The sequence below is a fragment of the Falco cherrug genome, chromosome 3 (assembly GCF_023634085.1).
Source record: "Falco cherrug isolate bFalChe1 chromosome 3, bFalChe1.pri, whole genome shotgun sequence".
Classification (NCBI taxonomy): Eukaryota; Metazoa; Chordata; class Aves; order Falconiformes; family Falconidae; genus Falco; species Falco cherrug.
Genome location: NC_073699.1, coordinates 35,681,999 through 35,703,161, shown reverse-complemented (window position 1 = coordinate 35,703,161; position 21,163 = coordinate 35,681,999). Strand labels below are relative to the sequence as shown.

General features: G+C 38.4%; 1 protein-coding gene across 6 annotated transcripts in view; it reads left to right on the top strand.

Moving 5' to 3' along the window:
- Positions 1-21,163, top strand: part of RALYL (RALY RNA binding protein like) — a 401,158-nt gene that overhangs the window by 349,562 nt on the left and 30,433 nt on the right. For 4 of the 6 annotated variants that reach the window (XM_055705681.1, XM_055705679.1, XM_055705677.1 and 1 more), the window contains 3 exons: positions 15,018-15,065; positions 18,849-19,012; positions 19,635-19,715. In XM_055705681.1, coding sequence (XP_055561656.1) covers positions 15,018-15,065; positions 18,849-19,012; positions 19,635-19,715 — 293 coding nt within the window. The remainder of the gene's footprint in view (positions 1-15,017; positions 15,066-18,848; positions 19,013-19,634; positions 19,716-21,163) is intronic. The other 2 variants (XM_055705680.1, XM_055705678.1) reach the window with 1 other exon arrangement.

Sequence of the window (21,163 nt, the reverse complement as noted above, 5' to 3'; positions counted from 1 at the left end):
GCTATAATGCTGTTGAAATCAGACAATCTGTATTTGCTCCTTGCTTTTCTGTGTTATTTTTACTACATTTTATGATAGTAACAGTCAAGACCTTTATTAATATTAAGTTCTTAACGAGCTACAAATACTCGGAGAGGATCTGATGGCTGATCACTCTGATTCCACTTTGAAATCAGCTTAATCCTTTTCACTAGCAAGCGAAATCTGAGATTGGTCTATCTACCTAACATGTTACTTGCACTTGTGCTAAAGGAGAAAGGTGGGACAGCAAAAAGAAATATATGCTTAAAAGACCAAACCACAAAAAGAACAATCAGTACTTCTATGCTAGCTTTTACTTGAAAGTCCACTTCACACCCTTCTGCAGTAATATAATTTGCAGCTTCTCAGTAAAACAGATTTCTTCTTTGGAGTCCGACCACCCATGATCACAATACCAATTAGCAACTGGCCTTGCTGCAAAAGTTATTGCTCTGCACCAGTCTCTGTATATATTGGCTTTCTGAAATGGCTGGGTGTTTTAAACTTTGACGTTCTTGTAAAAAGCCCCATCAAGAGCAGTACCATAGATTTTAATTTAGTTTTATTCTCTTATTATCTTTCTGGTTTTTAAAGGCAAAGGGAACACATCAAGGAACAAGGCACAAGTAAAACAGTGTTAACTACACTGGCCAATTGGCTAGGTTGGGTAAGGATGAAGAAAATTAAGGAGGCAGAAGAAAGAAGATAGTACTACCTAGATGGTTTTTAAATAACTATTTTCTCTTTGCAATGTAAAATTATGAAATGTACAAAAAAGGGGCACGTTCTCCTTTCTATTCATGTGTTCTTACCGCAGTATTTAAGTGCCCTTTCTGAGTTTAAATGGGACCATCCTTTCTCTTCCCTGTCCTAGGTTTTGTGTTGAGGGGTAATGTACAACCCTAACAATGAAGGTTATTACCATGAATAGCAATGGGAAGGGGGTTGATTCTATATCATTTAAAATTTTGATAATTTCACTAAAGTGTTGTGTCCCAAAGAGAGCTGCACCACCAGAGCTGAAATCGTGGAAGAAATGGAAGATGTCCTTCAGAGACATTGTATAGCCTCCATCTGCTGAGGTTTCTAAATCTCAGCTAGGTAAAGCCATGGCTGACCTGGTCTAGCCATGGGTCTATCTTGTTGGGTAGGAGCCTGAACCAGATACCTTATAGAAGTGCCTTCCAGCTTTATAAATAGTCAGGGAAGCCACATTAACTGTTGGACACGTAGCATGTATAGTGATACTTTCAGCCTCTGAGCACCCTCTGTGAAATCAGGAAAATGGCCCGTCCCACGGTGTGAAGTGTATTAAGAGAGGAGGCAGTACAGAAAGAGGCATGTCAGAGAGAAGAGTTGCTGACAGAGCAAATTGGAGCTCCTGTATTTTTCTCATGTTTGTTAAAGATTTTTTTTAAAGATATTAAGCTTTGGGCTAAGAGACAATGTCTTTAGTGTTGCTCTGTTGATAGCCTTGTGTATGATACTAAGGGACAACAACCCACATCTTGCCTTATCAGATGGTTCAGCTGTGTATTAGCACACTATAGTATAACCCTCATTCAAAATAAAACAAAATCAGGATATGTCCTCATATTAGGCAAGCTTTCAACTAGTAAAAATAATTATATCATAGGTTGTTTTCTACAAATTTAGATTAATCTGGGATCTGACCTTATTTACAAAACACTTTTCAACTACATTGGTATAATGCCTTTGCATGCCTTAATTTGAAAATAAGCAGGAATTTGTTGAGGGCATTTAGGGTCATATTCAATAGCCTCTGTTTGGCCCAAACTGATGTTGATTTCAAGAAGGAGGGTCTTGATTTTGGTCATTTTGGTTTTGGGGTATTTTTTCTTTAGTTCTAATTATGAATTGCAGTTCAAAAGCATTCTGTAGTTATCCATTCACTTTAGGGATGGTTTTATCTCAGGTTCAGGCTGGGTTCTTAAAATTTTTATCATTCTGCAAACCAAAGTGCAGTTTTGTCAACATCAGCCATACACACTCCCATGGGGGTGTGCACACAGGTGTAGCAAGTTGTAAAAATATTGCTGATTATGTACACAAAAATAAATAGAAATTAGGTCACATTCTGTCTTGCCAATTGTATGCTAAGAGTTTTATCAGTAAAAAATTCATTACTATGCTTCAATTTTATTTGTAAAGTCTTCAGTGTTGCTTCTGAGTGCAAGTAGGGATCAGTTTTGTTCAATAAAAAGAAATCCTTCAGAACCACATATTAGAGTAGAATTAAAAGTTTGAGAGTGTGCCTCAAATGTGAAGTAGAAATATCAGAGTGGATCTGTCATGCATGACCAGCAACTGACAGTTTATATTGCTATGGTAGTGACTGTAGCTAATGCTAAAGCATTTCTTTAAATTAAAAAGTGCAAACCAATTTCCAACAAACATAGTGTCGCTGATTTTTTTTTTTTTTCCTTCTGTTCCATTGCCTCTAATGCTTTCTACAAAAAAAGCCTTTCCGAACTCTCCCACATTTGGGTCCTGTAGCCCTTACTCTCAGGAGTAAGGATGAGAGACTGAACCAGCTGTCATCCACAAGCTAACTACTTGTGTCAAACATTTTCATAACCACCCAGATAGCCACCAGAAATCACCTATAAGTCCCAGCAAGTGAGGAATTTTCGTAGAATCATAGAATGGTTTGGGTTAGAAGGGCCCTCAAATACCATCTAGTTCCAATGCCCCTGCCATGGGCAGGGACACCTTCCACTAGACCAGGTTGCTCAAAGCCCCATCCAGTCTGGCCTTGAGCACTTCCAGGGATGGGGCATGCACAGCTTCTCTGGGCAACCTGTGCCAGGGTCTCACCACTCTCACAGTAAAGAATTTCTTCCTTAATCTAAATCTACCCTCTTTCAGTTTAAAACCATTCCCCCTTGTCCTATCCTTACATACCCTTAGTAAAAAATCTCTTTTCCAGCTTCCTTGTAGGCCTCTTTTATGTACTGGAAGGATGCTATATGGTGTCCCCAGATCCTTCTCTCTTCCAGGCTGAATCAACCCCAGCTCTCTCAGGCTGTCTTCATAGGAGAGTTTCTCCAGCCCTCTGATCATCTTCATGGCCTTCCTCTGGACTCACTCCAACAGGTTCATGTCCTTCTTATGTTAGGGACCCTACAGCTAGGTGCAGCACTCCAGGTGACGTAGAGGAATGAAGGCAGGCTAATTAACCTTGATAATATACAGCTGTGGGCTGGCTTCAGGGGCGGTGGGTTGGCTGACGTGGATAACGTGCATCTGTGGCTGGTTCCTGCTAAGTAGTTAAATAGCTCTAAGGGGTATAGGGGAGGAGTACTGGATAAAGAGAGACCTGGAAGAAGCAGAGAGAGGACAGATAATGCCCTGGATGTAGGAGAGATGAGGAGAGGCCCTGGGAGAAGCAGGGGGTCCAGATGAGGTGAGGCTGGTTGGAAGAGGACCCTGAAGAATGAAGATTCCAGACACAGCAGAGGCAAGAAGCAGGGTGGACTGGCCTGAAGAGGATGGAGAAACAGCACAGACAGTAGATGAACTTTTGAAACCTTGCAGGGGATTGGTGGCTGTGCCAAGGTAAGGTGCAGGAATTACTTGTTGAGGTTAACCTGGTATGTGATGGTAAAAGCCTTGCTGCAACCAGCTAGTCTTGCTAGTGCTGCAACAAGGTGAGGTCTCATTTAGAGTGGAGTAGAGGGGGAGAATCACCTCCCTCGACCTGCTGGTCATGCCTCTTTTGATGCAGCCCAGGATACAGTTGGCTTTCTGGGCTGCAAGCGCACATTGCCCGGTCATGCTGAGCTTCTCATCCACCAACACCCCCTAAGCCCTTCTCCTCAGGGCAGTTCCAAATCCATTCTGTGCCCAACCTGTATTTGTGCTTGGGATTGTCCCAACCCATGTGCAGCACCTTGCGCTTGGCCTAACTTCATGAGGTTTGCATGGGCCCACATCTACAAGCCTGCCAATGTCCCTCTGGATGGCTTTTACCAGAAGCAATTATTTGCTGGAAAGTACCTACTAGGTATAGCCTTGTTTATTCTCTTGCCATCTAAATCAAGGGACAGAAACTACAGGTAGGTTTCCAGGTGTACTATGAACAACAAATAGTCCAAATGAAAAAATACCATCTTTCAGACTGCATTTTTCCCATGAACTATCTGTTGATTACCTGAAAATAGTGAACGCCCTCACAGAAATTAGGATCAATACACAAAGAAGTTAAACTTAAGCATTTCTCAAGGAATGTAATTTGTTCTGCAGCTCTATCCCTTTCTGGTACACAAAGGATATAGTATAGAAATGGAAGCTACATCTTCTCAGACAGTGAAGTTAGTGAAGCAAAACTGGAGGTCGTTAGTGTGGCTTATATAGCAGTATTATGCCAAAGCATTCACATTCCTTTAGGAGAGGTGGAGGAACCTGAAAGATATCAAATAAGGCTTTGTTTCCTCACAAAACTAATCTTTCTTTTCATATACACACACATATTAATCATGATTACACTTTGTATCTGGAATCAAATACAATTTGGTTTCAAGCAGACTTTGTCTAGGTGTCAGTAGTGAAATAGGTGTATTTCATGTTCTGGCTGATACTTTATATGCTATAAAACTGTCTTGCTGTGTAGAGCATTCACAGAAAAATAAAATTCCAGTCATGTAAGTCATATAACGGTGAGTAATAGTAATGCAGTTTTGCTGGGAGAAAGCAAAAATTGTGTGAGAGTTCAGCAAGAAGGTAAGGGAGGGGAAAGGAGAAGACAGAGACAGAGAACCTAACAGTTTTAATTCCTTCACAGTCTTGTGGTTGGGGAAGAGGTGCTGGAGGCAATTCTCAGCACTAAATTTTTATGGTAGCTTAATTCAGTAGACTGCATAAAACCAAATTTAGTCTAAGATGCATCTGTATTGTTAACTTCTAATGTGCGTTTCCCACAGTGATAAAACACTTGAAACTTTCTATAAATGTTTACTAGACTGATGCATACCAGTGCAAGCAAAGCCCTAATCTGACAGGGACTGTGACCACTTGATCTAGGGACACATGTTACAGAAAATGGCAATAATGGAAGCATTAAGCTCCATAAGCCCTCTTTTGTGCAGTCATTTTCTTAGTATCTAAAATTTTGCAAAATTAATCTGTGTGGAAAAGATGGATATACACATTGTCTAAAAACCAGGATGGTTATTTTGTCTTATTTAAGAGTGATGAATGACATTCTAAATGAGAATCTGAATGCATTAATATTTAATTTTTACGAACATAGAATCACTTTGGCAGAAAAGAATAATGAAACATTTGTAAATGTTCTCCCCAAGCAGGATACAAGATATTCTTAATTCTAGTGTTATAGCCATTGAATGTGATATCTTATGCACAAATACTGGTATTATGTTCTTAACAGATAATAACAATAAGGTAATGAAACTTGCCCACCTGCTGCAAGCAAGCTGTCAAAGTGTGCATCTGTGTAACTGTTTTTTCAGAGCTTTATACAGTGATATGAAGGAGTCTCCATGAGAGGTCCTGTGACACTCAGGGAATGCAAGGGAAAAGGTGAAAAGAAGATCATATAAAATACATACTGAACTCCCCAGATTTATTGTGGGTTGTTGGTTTTTTTTAAATATAGTAGTCAGATTGTGGACCATTAACTTAACATCAGTAATGCTACCAAAATGTTTGAGAAAGGTTACAATGTGATTTACAAAATGTGACTACTGCATTTTAAGGAGCTTAGAGTTGGGGAAAACCAGGTTAAACCTGAAGCCAAAAATGTAACCTGATCAGAGTTTACATCGGATGTGCTCATCAAAAAATCTTGAATGAGAAAGAGGAAATAATATACCCCATATTGTTGGGTGCCCTGACAGTGAACCAGGGAGTGGAACAAGCCCTTAGAGTGTGGAGGTAACTGAAGTGTATCAGGCAGAGTAAAGCAGGAGAGTACCCAGACTGCACTCTTCCCTGCATGCCCAGAAAGACAGGAGCACAACTGTATGAGGAAACTTGAGAAAGATCCCTCCCTAAGCAAAAAAAGATATTCTTCAAAAAACACAGGCACAAGAACTTCAGACCTTGCCTGTTGCAGATAGGAAAGTGTGTCTATGCTCCCTCCAAGGCAGGCCATGCCTAAGGTAAGTTGTAGATGCCAAGCAGCCAGCCTCGCAAGTCAGCTGAGATAGTATCAGGCAAAAGAAACCCATATGGGAGTTCCCTAAGGGAAGAAAGTCCTTTGCTGTTAAACAATACTTATTTGCAAATTAGAAAGGATATGTAGAACATTTTCAGCTAGATGATTCGTACTCTTGTCATATCTGTGTGACAAGAAATCCGTAGCTCTACCATACACCCAAAACTGTATAGGAAAACTGTAATAACAATACCACAGCAAGCCACCAGTCTGTTTTGCCACATACTACACTCAGGTGAGTCACCTGGGACAAAAATCCACTTTCCTTTATGAGAATGAATATAATGAAAAAATCCAGACATACGTTTAAGAAAAATAATTATATCCAATCCCTTGATTTCAACAGCTTTATTCTGGATTTACAGTGAGGTAGTTCAGAGTGGTGACATTTGAATGCTCTTCTGCAAATCAAAAGGTCTTTTCACTGATATTTTAGGAATTCCTTTGTTTTGTGACTTTTTATTCCCTTACAGAAAAGCAATCTTGATTTCTTTACTCTGTGTACAGAAAAAGAACGGTCATAGGCCCTTCCAGAGCACTGAAGTACTAGGAGGCACAGATTTGTCAGTGTAGTCAGCATAGCTAGCACTGGTCTAGAGGATACACAACTGGTTGTGTGATGCACAACCCCCCTTTCCACTCATCTCTGACCAGACCAGAATTGAGCCTAGTCCTGTGCTCAGATAAAGAAGAATCTCCTTTGTGTCAGAAGCACTTCCTGTATATATTTACCATAGAAATCATTGCACAGTGGGTCAAGAGTATTGAAAATATTGAACAATGAGTACAAGAATGCTTTCTTAGATTCACAGCATCTGGTATTTCCATTTACATTGTAACTTCACTTGCAAAGCACACTCTTGGAAAAACAAACAGTATGTCTTGTTTTACATAAGCTGTACTTAGGACACTGACAGTTATGGTCTCTTTCATGTAGCCATTTTGCTGGTTTATACATTGTTTAAATGTTGCTCAATCCAAAACAATTATATTACATCAGTAAATGTAGTGTAAATGAGAAGAGAATTAAATTTAATTTAAGTCTTCTGACAGTTTGAAAAGAGGAAAGCATGTGTTGCAATTTTCTAGAAATATTTTTCTTTGCATAAACTCTGACATTGTCATGCTGTAATTGATTAATCTTTCATGAACTGTGCTTTTCTGTTTCATTCAGCGTTTCTCTGAAGAGTACATGAAGTTTTCAGAGACCTGTTTTTGCAATCTTAAGTGGTTAGTTTTTCAGCTCCAGTGCTACCACTGTGATTTTAATTTATCAATCTGCTGTTCAGTGAAATGCTCTAGAAACACTTTAAAGCCTAAAGCCATCACTTATTCCTACACCTGTCAATGACAGTCTTCTGTACTTGTCAAACCAAGTTAAATGACACTCCTGCACTGTATACAATATTACTAATAAATTGGATAATCAATCATGTGTATGGTTTGACAGTAGTAGCTTGAATACACTGAATTTAAAACACATTTATAAGAGGCAGGACTCATTGCTTTTGTACTAAGAAAAAATACCGTATGGACATCAAGAATTTCCCAGTCACTCTATACAATTAAAGAACACCTTGGGAAACGGTTAGGCCACTGGAAAGCTTTTTCATTACCTTACTATAAAACATTCCCACAGGAAACATGAATAATTGGAGATTACTTTAGATGACAGAAAAATAATTTAACAGGAGGAGTAGAAAGGCCAGGGAGACAGTAGATAGATTCACTCAAGTTTCTTTACATACAAAACCTACTATTTTTTTTCTAAAAAGCATCAGGCTAACAGTGTTAAGCATAGACTGCCCCTGCAGCCACAGTAAGTAGTTTTTGTTAGGAGCAATTCTGATACTTAGCACTTAGCTGTACCAAAAATTGGTGGAGTCTAATTTTGCCTTGAAATCCCTGCATCACTTGTGCCCATCTGGCTGCCATAAACAGCTCCCAGACCAACTGATTGCTGGAGTCTGAATATTGATCTTCATGTGTTTGCTATCCTGTGCTTCACAAGCTTTGCTTAATCCTCTACAGGAAAAGTGTCTAAGTGACTAACTACCTGATTATGCATGTACAACTTTGAATATTTGCACAAGTTTTGCCTAAAATTCAGGAGAGTAAGTTCAGTGGTTTTCCCAAAATATATTTCATTGGGAAAATAGTTCTTAGGGGAGAGGATAAGGGTACAGAAGGGATGTATCTGAAGATAGAAAAAAATACAGCCTAATCATATTGCAAATAAATTCAGCCTACTGCCTGCAGAAAGTTACTTTGAAGGAAAATGGAATACTGTATGCCAGTATTTTTATGTATACACATCTTGCTTGGACAAGATGTACCTCTTCAGATTAGATTTGCCAAAAACTTTTCAGTTTTGCAGAAAAAAATTCTCCATTTACCATACTACGTTCCTTTCTGTACTTTTTGAAACTTGGCTCCATACTTCTCCCCCACCTAAGGAAAAAAACCAACTCTATCTTGCACTTAATTGAATGAACATGTATAGAGTTAGAATAAAACCTTTATTAACTTACAGTTACAAAATTACTGTGAAAATAGATCTTTAATTGAAATATACAAATAGTAGGTTATGTTCAATCATTTGGCATTTTGTGACAAGTGTCTGGGGATTTTGGTAATTATTTTTTTGTTTTTAACTACACCTACTTGCCCTCATAACCACACTATGGAAACTGACTGAAAAATACTTTTCTGCAATCACTTTTCTTCAGACTTCCTCTTTCTTGCTGTAAGCCTCCAAGAATATGTAAGTTGAAGGAATCCCTGACAAAATTTGTCTTTTGAAAATAAATATGTCAGCAAAAACCAGGCTCTGGAGAATATTCTCTTTGCAGAATATACAGCCTGAACTGCAGAACAGAAGTGTCCTTCCACTTCTATCAGAATTCTCAGCCTTAACTAAAATGGAGTTATCTCTGAAGTAAAGGTGGGATTCAGCTAACCAATTTAATTCTTGTCTTTGGGGAATGTAGATAACCATCCACTGAAAAGTGGCCTGAAATCTCCACCTTGTTTTTCAATAGCTCATGAAAGTCATTGTCATCTGACTGATCTTCTAACAGGGGAAGTTTCTCTCTCCCAATGCTCATTCTCTAAATCATCTAGTTATCCTCACCCACTCCTTTTTTCATATCACGTCAGTTTAGACTGATTCTCTTTTGCACTCAACAGGAACAATTTCTAGCACTCTTTCTACATGACAAGAGAAATGATTTTACAAGTGACTGGAATACTAGTTTCAACCATTAGGTTGATATGTGTCTCCTAAAAATAGTTTGATTGAAGGAATATTGCTTTTATATTTAATATTTTTATCCAGCCCTGACAACAAAGAAGCAATTGACAGTATAAATGGTGATAGCACTGTCAATTGAATTAAGATACATTATGCCTGGTTTGTCAACATTTATGATTTACAAATACATCTTTGTACCTGTAGAAAGAAAAAGAGGTATTAGCTAAGGGTGACTCACATGCAAGACAGAAATTCTTGTTGCCATGTAAATAACAGAAGCTATTTCTGCTCTGTTCTGCATTAACTATTCTGAAGTCAGAATAACTCCACTGAAGTCAGTTATACTCACTAGTGTTTGGAGCTGAGTAAATTAAAAGAGGATGTGATCATTAGTTTAAAAAAAATCTTTTGTGGCATAGAACAGAAGGCTGCACTGTACATATTTTCAACATACAACATCATCAGATAAATAAAGACATAATAACATCTATAGGCTTATTTTCAAGACACAGAGGCTTAATTCTGCATTTGCCTGATTGACATGTGCAACTGCTGTTGCGCATAGGAAATCTGAATATGTACAGCATCTGAAAATATGGTCTTTGAGGAATCCTTTGTTCTCAGGCATGCATTATTTAAAGCAGGCATAGTGTGAACTGAAGCCAAAAAAAGACAGTCGGACAAGATTATCTTGGTGATACTAGGTCAGAAAAAGGAACCATGACTTTTGTCAGAAATACACTTTACTGATGAGTTTTCTTTGCCCCAGTGTGAGCATGACAGTCTTTTACTGTCTTTTGTTTTAATAGCATCATCATGCACACAGTTCTGTTGTTAATATTGCAGAGATGGCATATGTTTGTAAGTAATCTGCCTGTTTACAGTGCCATTAGGAAACTGCTGACTCCACCAGTTCACAGGCTCTTTTAAACCTTTCTCTGCTTCCGACTTGCTGACTATTTGGTATTCAACACCATGCAAGTGATTTCCTGCAGCCTCCATAATACAGGTTGTTGGGTTGCTAAGGAATAACTCTCAAGAGGTTAAGAGCCCTGCAGTCACCTTGATCTCAGTGCCAGTGATTATTTGTGCTAATTTTCTGCTTTGTGTTTTACACCACAGCACTGACCAAAGCTTATGCATGTCCTTGACATGCATAAGTGTGAACAATTATGCCTGAAGATGGAGAGATGTACTGGTCTACTGGTTGCTTTCACACTAATTTCATCAAATTATTATTACAAATAAAAAACATCATTCAACTTTTTTTTTAAAAAAGGGGAGGGAGGGTGGGGCAGGAATGAAAAAAAAAAAAAGCCAAGTCAAATTAGTTGGAAAACCAGAAGAGATTATTTTTTTCTCTCCTAGGTCATCCATTTTGGGTTCATTTAATTTTCGTTGGTTGATAGCCTTTTCAGTACTCATGCAGGACAACTGCTTTACAGGCAAGAGGACTAGGAACTACCTTTACAAAACCCCACACCTCTAAGGGTCTCACGTGATGCCTTACTTCTAAGGACTGTTAACTCAGCGGTCACAGTGAAGGACACTTAACACCAGGAGTTACATAATGCCTCTGTGTGGCCTCTGTTGCCACAGCTGCAGGTAGAATATCAGAGGGGGAAAAGAGACACAGATCATGGATACAAAGAAGGATCCACATCAAGATTTTCTGAAGCTTTAAACCCACCCTCCTTTACCTGTCTTATTCCATAGGGGTCAACACCTACAGATAAGATCTTACAGTATTATTCCTCTTCTGTTATTTTAATAGATAGCATGGAAGGAAAAATGTCTTTCCTCCATGACCAACACCTGAATTACATCAGCTTTCTTCAGTGAGACTAAGTAATGGGAAAGGGAAAAAGGATTTGAGCCCCTTGCTCTGTTGAAAGCTCATAGCAGCTCATCCATCTCTAGTCTCTCTGGGTATTGTTTCGACCTTGAGGGTAGCTGTTGCTAAATCTTTGCCATGGGTCCCAAGTAGGGAGTCCCTGTATGTGCAGAACTGGCTCTTTCCCACTCCATATGTCCACACAGAAATGGTTTTTGCCAGTGCAGGGAGGGATCCCAAATGGTCTGTGAGGAAAGAAGAGATTCCCTCCCCACATCCTGCTGGAGTCCCCAGCACCTGTATCGTGGCACATGGGACTTAATTAACAGGGCTGCCCTTGAACTGTAATGATTTCATTAACAATAAACTCAGACTAGAAATGTAAGCAAATCAACTCCTGTTAGTTCGTCAATGGTGTTAGCAGGTTGCACTCTTAGAAGCCACAATATGTTTGCATCTTGTATCATATTCACAGGGTCAGTAACTTTTTGACAGATAGATGGATAAGAAGGACAAATTGAATAATGTTTGCTGCAGCTAAAGACAGGTGTATGCCTGTTTCAGAGACTGACTGTCATGTAACGTACAAAATACCTGCACTTACTTTTTATCTTGGTAGCAATGGATGCTGCTGAACTAAACCATGCAAAAATGCAAAGCACCTTAACTTTAACATTAGAGGTAACATCTGTAGCAGAGCTGTTTAGATAGCTTCAGCTGTAAAGCACTATATGAAAACCACTAGCGTATCTCCAGGTGAAAATTAAAGACATAATAACAGTATCAGGTGCTTCTGAAGCAATGAAGTATTTTTAAAAGGTACTATAAACAACCCATAAAATTTACAAGAATCCATAGTTTACACTGCCATGTGATAACCAGACTCCAAAATGTGCTTTTACTTTTTCCTGCTCTGGTCCCACAGATAAGCGATAGACCATGTGGGCTGAAACTCCCATTTACAAAGCTGAAGGAACATAAAGAACTGAGTTCAGTTTCAAGACAGAAGTTATTTGAACAGGGAACATAGCAAAAGAATGAAATTCTTAGGTGCTGACTGATGTGATAAACTGCTTCTCTCAAAAAAGAAGAAATGTCCAAGATGTTACACTAAAATTTTCTTTTACAATCCTAAGCCACATTTTTAAAATGTATAAAAATAATCTGCATGAAGAATTCTGTGTCATAGGATCTCCTTAGTGGTAGTGACAGAGTGAAAGCAGATGGTCAGGGAGGAGAGAAACAATCCATTGCCAAACCAGAAACCCTTTCCCACATTTTCCCTACCCAAAAATTCCACTGCCTACAACCCCTCATCTGAAGAACCCGTGAGCCTTTCCCAGCCACTCGACCCTCTCTCAAGCCTGCTGACTTTCTTCACTAGCATACTCAGATAGGTCTCTGCCTGAGACTTCTCTCCCCCCTGTGCCTCATCAGTGCCACAGTTTCTGGGGATGGCTTTGAGCCATCTCTGTCATGGCATTTGTACACGAAAAATAAGTTCCACACTCTGAAAGCCCAGTGAAAGGCCAGCAGTCCTTTTTGGCTCCTATAGGTCAGACTGTGGTTGCCACAGAAAAATACAGCTGCTCTTCAGCTTTATGCTAGCTCATGCAAAGTGAATTATTCTTCATCAGCTTCATGGTCTTCAACCTTGAAAAACTGATTTTATCTGGTCTTTATGCAAATTAAATTATTGTCACTCCAGGTGAAAGGTTTCACATGACGGGCCTTTTAAATTTAATCTTTTTTCCTCAAATTGTCTGTTATCTTCTACTTAAAAACACAAATTGAATATTAAGTATGGGCTTACTGCAGCTATTAATCATTCAGCTAGATAAAAACAATAGCAAACTGTGCATAGCTGTAAATAAAATAACAGCTTTTCTACCTGTTACCTCTTAGTACCATGCAGACTGGCTATAGGGTGAAAGACAAAACAAGAACTGTCACATAGTTTAGGGAAAATTTTGCTAGTTTTGTGTCAAGGTAAGATACAGAAACATGATCGCTATACATAATCTAACTATTACTACTTACTGTTGTTTTGCTTCCTCTGCCCCATACAGCTTACCTGCTGCTGGGTTCTGGTCTCTCAGGGCTGTTTTATTTAGTGTTTCACATAAAATTCATATTTTCTTTTGTTAAATAAGTTACCAACAAGCCTACAGTTGTCTTTCTCCCCTGATGAGTCTTGTGATCTTCACTGTTGGTGCAGTATTATGTGGGTAGACAGTACAACTTATCCTAGCACTTGCACTTGGGCACTTGCATCCGAGGCAGATATGGCATAGGCAGAAATTGCCCCCTGACCTCCTGCTCCTTTGATGGATATTTTTGCCAGTTGTAGACAAGGGAAATTTCGAGCCTTCAAAATCAAAACATTAGGATGAAATGATTACTGAGGTAATTGAAGCCTGCCAACTCTATTTTTTCCCCCTTTTAAGTGCTCCACCTTTGAAACATATCAAAGGGAAGAAAAGGAGAAAGGAGCATTATGTGATAATTCTTGACCCATTCTTCAAATTATGCACTAAAAAAAATTGAAGACATTTTGCTCAATGTTCAAGAGCAGAAATTATCCACAAGTCCATTCCCTGTGAAGATAAACTTCATTAATATGTAGCTACTATCATTCATCTCCCTTTACTTTCAGTGAATGTTTTCTTCTGTGCTGTGTCCTTTCTGTCTCCTTTCTACCTTTATGCTTTCTTATTTAAAGCTTCTCCTTTTTTGTGATACTTCCTTCATGCCTCTCATCCTTTACTATTCATAATTGTCCTTCACACAAGTGAAAGACTTAAGAGTTTGTGTTACTAGTCCTTCATCAGGCAGAGTACAAATCCTTTGTGACTTTTCCATGCAGACCATTCATTAGCTCTTTGGTTCTATTTTTTTGGATGTGTGAGACAGATAGATCTCTTTGCTATTTCTTCACCATAAAGGTAGAAGGTTGCTAATGGAATGCAAAACTAGAAAGATCAATCTACGATTGACTTTGCAATTGACAGCTCAAAAATAGTTTTCCCCTGGACCTTTGCAATTTCATACCTGTATTTGTTTCTCTTGATGGTGTCTGTCTTTTCCCAGATTGTTATGTATATTGCTTTCTGAACCTGAGAGGAAAGGCATCTCTGTAACACTATTGCTTGCACATTCATCTTCCTAACTTTTCTTTTTCTCTTTATGATGAAAGAAGATTTGGCAAATTCAAGGACCAACAGTCCAACCTTTTCCATGTTTCTCATAAATCAAAATCATTGTCTTATATCTGCTCCCCTACTCACTCATTTACCAATCCTTTATATATTTAACAGTCTTCCTAGTCCACTGATTATGCTGTGTTAGCCCAGCAAAGAAGAGGGCTTCAGTATTAGAGTGCTCGCTTCATTTGTTCTCTCAGAGAATTACACTACAATGATCCTCTATTTACGGAGCTGCTGTGCTATGTTAAATCCTTTCTACATGTGTTGTCAACTGTTTACACTGTTCTACATGACCCAGGCTTTACATTTCCAAATATACTAGAGTGATAGCTGACAACAGCATTGACAAACGTCATGTGCAGTGTATAGTTGCGGAAAAGAAGTAGAAGGACTTTCAAGAAGGGCTTATGATGTAAGAGTAAGCCAATATTAGCACAAAAGTTTTAATCAATGTGTATTTTTCTATAAACCCATTCATTCTTGGTTTTCTGTGTTTTTCCACAGTGGTTATGTCTTTGATTATGATTACTACAGAGATGATTTCTACAATCGGTATGTGTGGTTATATTTTTGTACATATCCTACACCATTGCTACTGTTTGTTTATAATGCAATCATGTCATTTGGTTAGACAGGTCTGTTCTGATTTTGCATATTATTCATTTCATTATTTCTATTGTGTATCAGAAGAACACTATTTAAACATATCACAAACAGAGAAGATTACCACCACCAAATGTATGCTCATTAAACACTTCTTTTGGTCTTCTCCTTCTCTAAGAGTTTTTCAGGCAATTTCTGTGATGAAAATTTTAATGATGGTTTAACTGCTCAGTGTTTCTTCCTACAGAGTTCTTCTAGGCTTACTTTCACTGGAACATGTGGCAGCTGTAAAATTATTTAGTATGAAACTCATGGCTTTGTCTTTTCATCCATGTGTATGAAAATATATAGAATGTCTCCCACAAACTGTATCTTCCAAGAATGTTTAAAGTCTATAAGGACCTTGAGGAAAGTAAACCACAAGTTAAACAACGTGTATTTCTATAAGAGGAAAAGAAGTGTGGATATCTGAGCAATTGGTGACTTGTGCCTTGAGTACCTGTGCACAGCCTTGCTCAGCACAGTGGGAATTTATTCATTCAGATGCAGCAGAATCACCACAGCGTGGGGTTAACAAGGATGACCACAGATGATCAACTCATGATTCAGCAACGTTGTGTCTGCATTACAGCAGCCTGGTTTAGTTAGCATCAACCATGTGGGTCAGAGGGTAACAAAGCATTGCTCCACCAACCTCTTCTAATCTGAGATTTCTTTTATGTAAGGCAATGAACTATTGCAAGGGAGCGGTTTACACCCTGAAGTTGAGTTATTGTGTGCTATAGACCTTTCTGCTTAGGAACACAGCAGGAAAAAAGCAGAACCATTTTTTAGTTTTGTTTTTTCCTGGGGTTGATTCAATTTAAGCTACTAGTTTTGTTTTTGCATGCAAATGACCATGCTTGCTTCGGACAGAGCTAGAAATAGTGAGCTATAAATAGGCAGAGTAAAAGCCAACAGTGCAGTTTAATCCTCCTCAGTCCAGCCTTGACAGTAGGAGCAGCTCATGTCCTGTAAAAAGTTAACTTCCACAGACTTGGTTACTGGCTCCAGATTTCATTCGTGGATTTGTATGTTTTTAAAAACAGTACTGTATCTGATCTATGCCACCTGAATATTAAACTTACGTGTTTCCAGTTTTTTCTTAATTCTGTATATTACAGGTAGCACAAATGAACACCTATAATGGTTACATTTTCACAACAAAAGAAATACTTATGGGACATTAAAGTTTGTTTCTGTGGAACTTGGTGTCTGTGTTGGTGACTGTTTTATTATGGAAAACTGTTGACAGTGAAATGTGTCCATAAATTATTCAATGGTATAATTTTCTGATTTAGAAATCTTACAGGATTAAGCAAGCAGAACTTCTATGGTAGAAAACCCAAATATAAGGTTGACCTCTCAAGGCTGGACATACTGATCTGTTGACAATAAAAACTTTGGGAAGTTAACAGTCTCTTAGATCCAAGGTAATGGAAGCAGAAGATGAAAAGCTCTATATGTTAGGCATGGAAAAGAAAATCCCACAGAGAGTTGGAGGTACTATCAGCATGCCTATAGGAAAAGCAAAATAAGAAATATGGGCATGATTCTTTGAATTTCTGAACTTCTGAACTTCCTGAATTTCTGTGGTTTACCCCAAACCATAGGTCTTATTTTCTAAAATTCATTAATTTTTCCAGCCTCCCTGAAGGTAGAATACACCTATCTTATCTTGACTAGAGCAGTGGTGGGGTCAGAAAAGGGTAGCAAGAAGGATTAGTGCTGCAAAATAAAATCTGTATGAAGACTGACTGACATGATCAGGACTGAACAATTCAGAAGGGTGGATGAAAGAGAAGGCACTGTTCTATCACTTTAGTGATTGCTGGGACAAAGAATTGCTTTAGAACTGAGCATTTTTTTATCATCATTTCTCATATTACAAACACAAGGAAAACAAGCAGCATACTTCACAACTGATAAAAGGAAGCTTTTTTTTTAAGGAAGTATATGATTGAAATATGTAGAACTTGGCACAACGAAACACAAGCCCAAAAGCTTTGCATAATTTCAAAAATAAAAGAATATTAATATTAGATAACAGTCCTTTTATGTATTTCAAAAAAAGAAACATAGCTTTGCATTTCACTACGTTTTCTAAACATGAACTATTGAAAGCTAGACAAAAATCACCTTTGGAGGAATAATTGCATCATGATTTTGCATAATATCTTACAGTTCTGAAACATTTTTTTCCAGTAATGTCAAACAAGAGATTGCAACCAACCTGCATGCAGATCATCTAATATGATAAATGATGAGTGACAACAAACAATATTTCTGTTAAAAGTCAAAAAAAATGTTTTTGTATTCATCTTAATGCACAATTGCTTAGTTATGCTCACAATAGCTAGAAACTGCTTATTCGATAAGAATATTCAAAGCTATGGAGTTCAAGTTCAGTGCAGGTGACAGTGACAGGACTTTTGTGACACATTTTGTAGGAAGTTATGGAAAAGGAGGGAGCTGGCTATATTGTCTGTACAATTACGGTACAGACAACATTAAGGATCCTGGGATTTAAGCATTAGGTGTTTACTTGCCAGAAAACAGGGTTGAAGACTAAAGTTTGATTGTGCTTCCTGTTCAGCATGCAGTTAGAAACTATGGTGAGTGAATTACTGTTTCTTGTGTGTCTGTTTTCAAATGTGTATCTATCTGCCCAGCTGGGTGACAGTAGTCAGAATTGTGAAAATTAAACATGCAGTTATAAATTTCCATAATTACTAGTTGTCAGTATAATTTGAAATAAACTTGGGAATATTTTATGAGAATGTTGCTTGCTCCTCTGCTTCAGTCTCTGAACTGCAAATCTTTATCTTCTGAACTTTCTTCTCCTGACCTGTCATGCTCAAAGCCTGTAGCTTTTATATTCTAAATATATCTGTATCTGTGATTACCTTCTCTACTGCCTTTATTTTCTTCTATGCAGGTTAGCTGCTGTTGATAACTATGGTTTTGGGATTGGCTTATTCTGTTTGGGAACACTAGTTCATTTTGGTTGTAGAGTATCTTTTATTGACCATAGTGGTAATTCTCTGAATGTCTACTTGCTACAGTGGTTTTGATTTGAACAAGATTTTTTTATTACCCATGGCTTGGATATTTTAGTGATTCTACATCAATTCATTCTTCAATAAAGAGAACGTATGCTGGGGTCTCTTTTCCATGCATTCAGAAGGATATACAGATCCTTCACTATAAAGAGTCTTTTGCTATTTTGCAAACCGCAGGATATTTCTTTATGGTGATGGTTGGCTTCAAAAAAGTTTATTTCTTTTTCTATATTTAAAAATAGCAGATAGAAAACTAGAATTTAAGCCGTGCACGTAATAAAGGAGCTGAAATGTCACCACAACAAAATGTACTGCTGTTAATCATGTGCAATAAAATCATGTGGAGAGCAGGTTATGGATTTTCCATACTGCAAATAACAAAGTCCCATAATGCATCCCTCACTTAAATTATGCAAAAAAACTCTGAGCTATGCACTGGTCTGTGACTGAAATCTGAACATGGCACTTAATGTGCATGGGTCCTTGAAATCTAATTTGACTGTGATATAAAGTGATTACAGTTTCAAAGGGTAATTTTCTCAAAGATAACGTGAAAATTTAGTCGACAAGGCTTCTATGACGTGGAATCACAAAAGGTTTTATGAAGTCCAGCTGACTTAATCTTTTGTAGGTTGTTTGATTACCATGGCCGCGTCCCTCCACCACCCCGTGCAGTGATTCCACTGAAGCGTCCTCGTGTGGCTGTGACAACAACTCGCAGAGGCAAAGGGGTTTTCACCATGAAAGGAGCATCACGATCCACCTCAAGTGGGGCTTCATCCTCAGGATCCAAATGTGAGTTACTCGTATTAGTTGGATATTACTGAAACAATGATCATAGTAATTTTTGCGAGCAGACAGCTTCCACTATATAGCTTTGTTGTAGTCATTTCCTACCTTCAGCCTTTAGCATTAAAAACTGGTTTGATTACTAAAGCTGCCATGCCTGCACACTGACATAACTTTTGAAGGAAATCCCTTCAAAAGCATTTGACCTACTCCCTTGGCCTCAGAAGAAGCATATTTAAAATCTGTCATCCTGACTGCTTATGCAACATGAGGTCTTGTGAACAGCTGATAATAAAGAATAGCTATTAATCTTGTTGTAGACAGATGCACACTGATTTCTGTGAAAACTTGAGAGTTATATGTGAGCTGGTGGGGGGTGAGCTAGGGGGGGCGGGGGAGGTTTGGTTATGTGGGGGGGGGGGGGTGGCAGATTCCTTTGAAGGTAGAAAGAGGCAGTGTCTTTGTCTGTTCTAAAGGGATTGGCAACTTGGGGCTGTTCAACCCTTCTTTAGTGAGTTGGCCTTAGAAAAGCTGATGAACAACAGACATTCCCTCCTCCATGCTCACCAAGCTACCCAGCCCATAGTATGTCCCAGGAACTTCATCTTCCTCTTCGTGCATCTTTCAGCACCCACCTGTCTTCCCCTGCCCCTTATGTGGAGTGATACTGTCCTTGGAAGCGTCACTGGAAGAGGAAGAGAAAGATCAGGTAGGGATCAGATATTAGAAAGAATGAAGGGAGTTCAATAAGACACTTGCAGTACCAGACTGGCCAACAAAGCATCATGTTGTCTTACACACAACCATTAAATGAGTCCACCAACAGTACATCTTACTGCAAGAGAGGTTAATTATGGCATCAGCATGAGCCAATTATATGCTTTGCTTGAATAACATATCCAAATCTCAAACACAAGCATCTAACAAAGAAGATGGACCTCTAGTGAGGCCACTAGGATCCACTCTTGATCCTGTTGTATGAACTGATGGTATCAGAGACCTTGAAAGAAAACATGTAATAGACATGCATAAAAGAATGGAAATGTGATAAACAGAGCTAAAGATAATGTTACCCAAGGAACAAGAAGCTCAAACGATTCCTTGGAAAGGATGACATTCTGAAAAGGAGAAGTTCTGTGGGCTGTGTAGTTGAATCACACACAAGTCTGCAGTGAATGAATTGGCTAGATGTCCATTACCAATAACAAGAGCTTTGACACCTAGCACAGAGGAGAACATCTAAATTTAGGTGTCATATTATGCAGCTCGCTCACACTCTATGAGAATGTCTGGGAGGAGCACTACTTCCTTTGTTCTCTGGCAGATGAACACGAGCCTAGACATTTTCATATGCATCTTGAATTAATCCACTTGCCCATAGCTACTTTTTGCCTCCAGACTTTAAGTAATGAATTATGATTCCTCATATTAATTTAAAAGAAAGCCTACAGCTCCAGGTCTTCGCTTTAGTAGATTTAGAATTTAAATTATTTTGTTAGTCTTTTCCAACCCTTGAATCTTCGGGTTTTCGCACAGTGAAAAAAAGCTTTAGTAAGCATATACACATACAGATTCATACATTAGATCTCCTTTGTTCATGCTTTATTGTTCTTATCCATATGAAAATACAACAGTACCACTGCATTCAATTCACCAATTGTCCTAAAGTATGGTCTAATAAGAATGAACTATTTAGATTCAGTTTGCCTTGACAAGATGAATTATTTTCAGGTAAGTTTTTTATGTATATATTGCTCATTGTCCAGAACAAGAATAAGCCCAAAATTCTTCTAGAGAGCTGAGGACGTTAGTAAATCCCAATAGATGTCAAGGAAATAATCTCACCCAGAATCCTGGATTTTCATTGTAGTGAACGGGACCATATTACATTATCATGTAGATATCTGTTCCTCAGAATAATCACCAAATTTGGTTTATTATTTATTCTGTATTTCAGAAATATTTTGTGGTACTATGTCAGGACTTCAGTAATGTGTAACATAGATTATAGCATTCAACCCTAATCTGAGTACCCATACCCACTTGCTGTGAGACCTCTAAAACACTGCCTGCGTAACATGGCAAATGTTGCAGAACCTGTAAATTATTTAATGGAAGTGAAATCAGGAGTGCAGAGATCCTAACAGACAGTGTTAT